Genomic DNA, 5,100 nt, shown 5'->3' on the forward strand with positions numbered 1-5,100 from the left:
ATAAACACTTCATGACATCTCATAGAGCTGGGTTAAATTGAAACATTTTACCTTACACAAAGTATTTAATTTGAATATTGAAGCTTTATATTTTCTTTTGCATTATGGCTAAAATGTTTTAAATTTCTGAGGTTTGTAATTGTGTGCTATAGGGTGTAATAAGGGTGTAATATAGTTTGATATTTATATTTCCTATATTTTTTATAACCAATGGTGGAAAAGGTTTGTTCAAAGAGATGGGACTACTGAGAACTGCTGAAAAATATACTAGTAGAGTAGAGAGAAACAACTGTTAAAACAAGTAAAGACAATTGACACCAGTGCAGGTTAATAGCACTCTTATATCACTGTTTATTTTTGTTGCTCATTCTCTCTTTATTGATCACTGTGGTTGTGAATTCCCCGTGACAACACTGAAGAACAGCATCAAATCCTGAGTTGTCCCACCCAAAACCCTTCTCTCCACTCGCTGTGGGGCGTATTCGTTACTTTTATTTTCTTTCTTCTTCTCTTGTTCTCTCTTTTTTTTATTCTTTAGGCGATGGAACAAAACAAAAGTGCAAGTAAACATGGTTGTCGCTGTGGAGCACTAGAAGCGTCAGGAGCCGTTGGTATTAGAGGTCTGACAAGACTACTGGCCAAGCTTGGAATGATAGAGTGGAGGAGGGATAAGAGGAGGAGGAGAAGGGAGAGGAGAGGAGGAAGAGGAGGAGGCTGTGGAAGCGCTCACTGTTGGATGCGACGCAGAGACTGGACCTGGAAGGTCTGAGCGTGGGAGCCCCACTCCCTGTAGTGTTTGTACTCTMCGCCATGACGGTCGCACTCCAWGATGTACTGGTAGCCRCGGTAACCGGGGAACTGGTAGCACACCCAGCTAAAAGAGGAGAGGGGAGAAAATATCCCGTAACAAGCCCCAGCCCTTAATCTAGGCACTTGTAGATCAGAAAGAGTTGGCCTGTGCAGTACATGTTAGTCATCTGTATAATATCCAGGGACACCATATAATAGCTCATTGTTTCAAATGTTTCACCATAGTGTCCCTTTACACATTTGACAGAGGGAGGTCAGTAAGGTCACAGGACACTCATTTAGATAATTCATAATTTCAGTCCTGAAATTGGGTTTTACTTAGTTCTATTATGATCAATGACAGAAATGATTATCCTGTCACAGTTTATCTAGTAGATCAGACTCACCACCTGGCCAGAACACTGTTGAAGGGGAAAGGACCGAAAAGTAATGAAGTTGCTTTATATACATTTCACAGACTTTATATAGACTTTGTAGCTTTACAATAGTGGCTTGTGTTATATTTTATATTTAATTATTCTGTGCTATTCTTACTGCATACTGCACTTTTTTGCAGTTTGTCCAAGTTTTGCGACCACTAGACTCAATTGATTCTTCTATTTCTGATTGTTATGAGCATAATCTTCTGTAGTGTGAAAAAGGAAGCCAGGACTTTTACTCATTTTACTTACACTCCGTTCTGGACCTGCATGGATCCGATCTCGTTGTTGCCCCAGCCCATGGACTGCAAGGAGGGGTAGTCATCGTTCATCTCCCACTGTTTGCCAATTAAATTCTCCCTTTCCAACACCACAATATTGGACTCATGGTTCTGTGCAGTTCAGACAGAGGAGTGGTCAACTTCAGGTCACATTCAACCTGTTTCAGCCCTATTTACCATATATATACTGTGTAGAATTATGATGGAAAGTACGAGATCTTTATAATTATGTGTTTGCTTTCCATGATGTTCTACATCTTTAATTAATTTAGTCTTTCAATGCTTTCAATAACACTGGTAGAGGCTACCAAGGATAGCTACTTGTATCTGTTAAATGTAATAATGACAGTGTCAGTAACAGTGAGTAGAGCCAGACTCTGTCAGTGTCAGTCACAAGAGCCAGAGACATGGACTGAGGCCAGAACCCGGGCTTCTGGGCCTCTGTTCCAATATCTGGGCCTCTGTTCCAATATCAGTACTAGCATACTATTTGAATGAAGCAATGTATTGGTTATTCTAAGTGGAATGCTAGAATGGCTAGGGGACTAAGCCCTTGGGAACTATTCTAACTAACATCTCTAAAGTACTCTCTAACAGGCTCACATGGGATCATGTTGATCTGTTTCACTACAGCTGTCAGCTTAGCATAACTAGACTGGGGCTTGCACACACCCTGCCATTTAACAGCCATGCAAGGCAGTCCAACTTGTTAGGTAATGTTTCCCCTACCATGACTCAAGCAAAATACTCAAGAAATACTATATGTTATGCTGCCACCATAAAGCCTGCGTCAAATAGATTTATTATAACCCACCAAATAACTGCCTTGTGGTTTTATATCTAAACTCCTTACTAGTCAATGAAAACAACATAATATAGTGCCTGTCTGGTCTGGCCTGGTCTGGTCTGGCAGAAACAGGAAGTTGGCTTCAGGTAGTTATAGTCCTGCATGTCTCCTGAACAGAGATTACAAAAAATTGCCTATGTCAAACATTTTACCTGTAAACACTTCATTGTCTCTGCTTCAAAACCACTCACTTTTGGAAGCACAAACCAAAGAAAGTGGGCAAGCATACAAAATAAACGTGACTGTCACAAGCAAGTGTGTTGACTCAATCTTTCTGTTTAGGTCATGAAAGCAACAGCATGGATACAGGCCTAACAGTTTGAATCAGAAACTTCCTTAAATCTTCACATAACCCAGGATGTAGGCTACAAAGTGTTGATCAATGCAAAGTGCCTCTGGCAGAGCAGAGTAGGCTGTGGCCAGCACCAGCCTTTCCTCCAGTCCAGGGCTGCCTGGTGGAGGAATGTGTTTGCTGTGGCCTGGTGCCACCTGCCGCTCAGGCAGCATTCCCAGAATGCCCTCAGCACAGAGCCAGACAACCCTAGCTCCTAACCCTAAACCTAACACTAATTCTAACCTTAACCCTAAACCCCCTAGAAATAGCATTTGACCTTTGGGGACTAACAAAATATCCACAGTTGGTCAAACTTGAGCTTGTTTACTATTCTTGTGGTGACTTCTGGTCCCCACATTTATAGTTAAACACACACACACACACACAGGCAGCTGCAGAGACAGCTAACCTGGCTGCTTTAGATTTGGCCAACTACAGAACGTGGCTTTAATACAGGAATCCTGAGAAGGTATTTGACACAGATGCAGTGAGAGGAGATGAGGTGGGGAGAAAAGGAAAAGAGGAAACAAGTGTCCATCCATCCATCATCAGTGAGTGACTGTAATCACTTACCAGGCACCAGATAAAAAGCTATCTCTAGTAAGGCTGTTTAATCCACACACATCAGGGTTGAATGTGTGTGTGTTAGGCAACTTCTCACTGAGAGAGGAAAGGTATCAGAAAGCACAGAGTAAGCCCTTACTACAGCTGACAGCTGTAGTGAAACAGATCAACATATGATCCCATGTGAGCCTATTAGAGAGTACTTTAGAGATGTTAGTTAGAATAGTTCCCAAGGGCTTAGTCCCCTATGGTGACACCAGCAGGGTGCAACAGGCCTAGGCTATGTCTCTGACAGTGCCTCTATGGACACTGGCTAATAACCTTAGCCTGAAAAAGACTGTACAGTGTGCATTGTAACAATGCTCCTAAAAATACCAATCTTATACTGACTTTTCGTGTTTAACAAAATTTGCCCGGGAGCACCTGTGATGGCAACATGTCATATTACACAATATCTGAGAGTAAACATCCTCCAGACATAGGCTAGAGGTCCTGTCATGAGCTCAATCAGCCCCACCCTCCACATCCTCCCTCCAGGCAGGATACACACGAAGTGATAGTGACACACCCTCATCTCACTGTGAGGTAACCATTGTGTCTATATCTTTCACCTGACCCATGCCCTGGCCAAAGCCCCCAGCTTTCACAGATGAGAACTATACATAATATAACAACGAATGGCGTTAAAGAGGCTACGTGGGGTTAAATGTAAATACACTAGGCCTGTTAGTTACTCCTTCTTTACTTTACTCTGAAGTGGTAGAAGACAAAGAGAAAAGTGTACAGGAATGACTGTAACACTACTGTTATCAGCCCTTGTTGTGGTTTGTGGGTTTTCTGACATTCTGATTCCGAAATGTGCATGTGTGAAAACCAGACCTAGGTTAAAATAGTAAGGCAATGTATTTACTTTCAAATATACAGTAGTATATTGTAGTAGCTGAATTTGATTGAATTTCAAATGTTATATTTTCCAACACAATGTCACAAAAAAACATCCTTAATGTGACACAGCTATTGTCCAAGAGTCTCCCAGGGAGTTGTTGTACATTAACCTCACATCCCAAGACAAGAGGATCATTGACTGACTTTGATAATCATAAGAGGACAGACTTTCAACAAGATTCACTTCAAGACATGTGATTGTGTTATGGCAATAAACTTTTAAAAAGAGAAATCCCCAATAACTACGCTCGTCATCACTACAATCACCATCATGTCTGTAGTTCTCTCTGTTTGCAGTGATGAATGTTTGTAGCATTAGGCCTACTAATCCTGCAATACATTTTGTATTGGCTTTCCACCCAGACCACAGTGACCTATTTATTGCCTTGCTCAATCAGCCCTGTTCTCATTCGCCAGTAAAGAATCGATTAATTCCAGAATCCAGACAAAAGCTACAAACACATAAAGCTGCAAGGCCTATGAATACAGGGTACCTAATCCGGCTAGCAGGAAAACAACCTTGTTTGAATAACATTCAGTGCAGAGCTGGAGCAAATCGTCCTTCAGTATTGTAACCGTAAATGAGGCCACATATGTTCTTCAATATAGTTCTCTACTACAGCATAATGATTTGTCCAAATATCTGTTCACAGGTTAGCTGTGATGTCAGTGAGCTAGAAAACAACAGCCTATCTATGAGATAACTATCAGTTATGAAAAACAAATAACCAGAAAAATAGACCTATAGTAGGCCTAGCAGTTCTCATTTCAGCATCATGCTAAATCATGATGATAAACACTAAACTAGACACAAGAGAGACCACAGGGTACCAAGATCAACAGAGTTGACTGTTGTTGTCATCCAACTATGACAACATTTGTTCCTAGTGAATACACCCC

General features: G+C 41.3%; 1 protein-coding gene across 1 annotated transcript; it reads right to left on the bottom strand.

Annotated features, from left to right (window-relative positions):
* Positions 1–569: 569 nt before the first annotated feature.
* Positions 570–1,620, bottom strand: LOC139023524 (beta-crystallin A1-1-like). Its single transcript, XM_070436839.1, has 2 exons — positions 1,482–1,620; positions 570–874 (listed from the first exon to the last, which is right to left on the bottom strand). The coding sequence occupies exons 1-2, from the start codon at positions 1,559–1,561 to the stop codon at positions 727–729; spliced, it is 228 nt and encodes a 75-aa protein (XP_070292940.1). The 5' UTR covers positions 1,562–1,620; the 3' UTR covers positions 570–726.
* Positions 1,621–5,100: the final 3,480 nt, after the last annotated feature.

Source organism: Salvelinus sp. IW2-2015, linkage group LG4p (genome assembly GCF_002910315.2).
Source record: "Salvelinus sp. IW2-2015 linkage group LG4p, ASM291031v2, whole genome shotgun sequence".
Lineage (NCBI taxonomy): Eukaryota > Metazoa > Chordata > Actinopteri > Salmoniformes > Salmonidae > Salvelinus > Salvelinus sp. IW2-2015.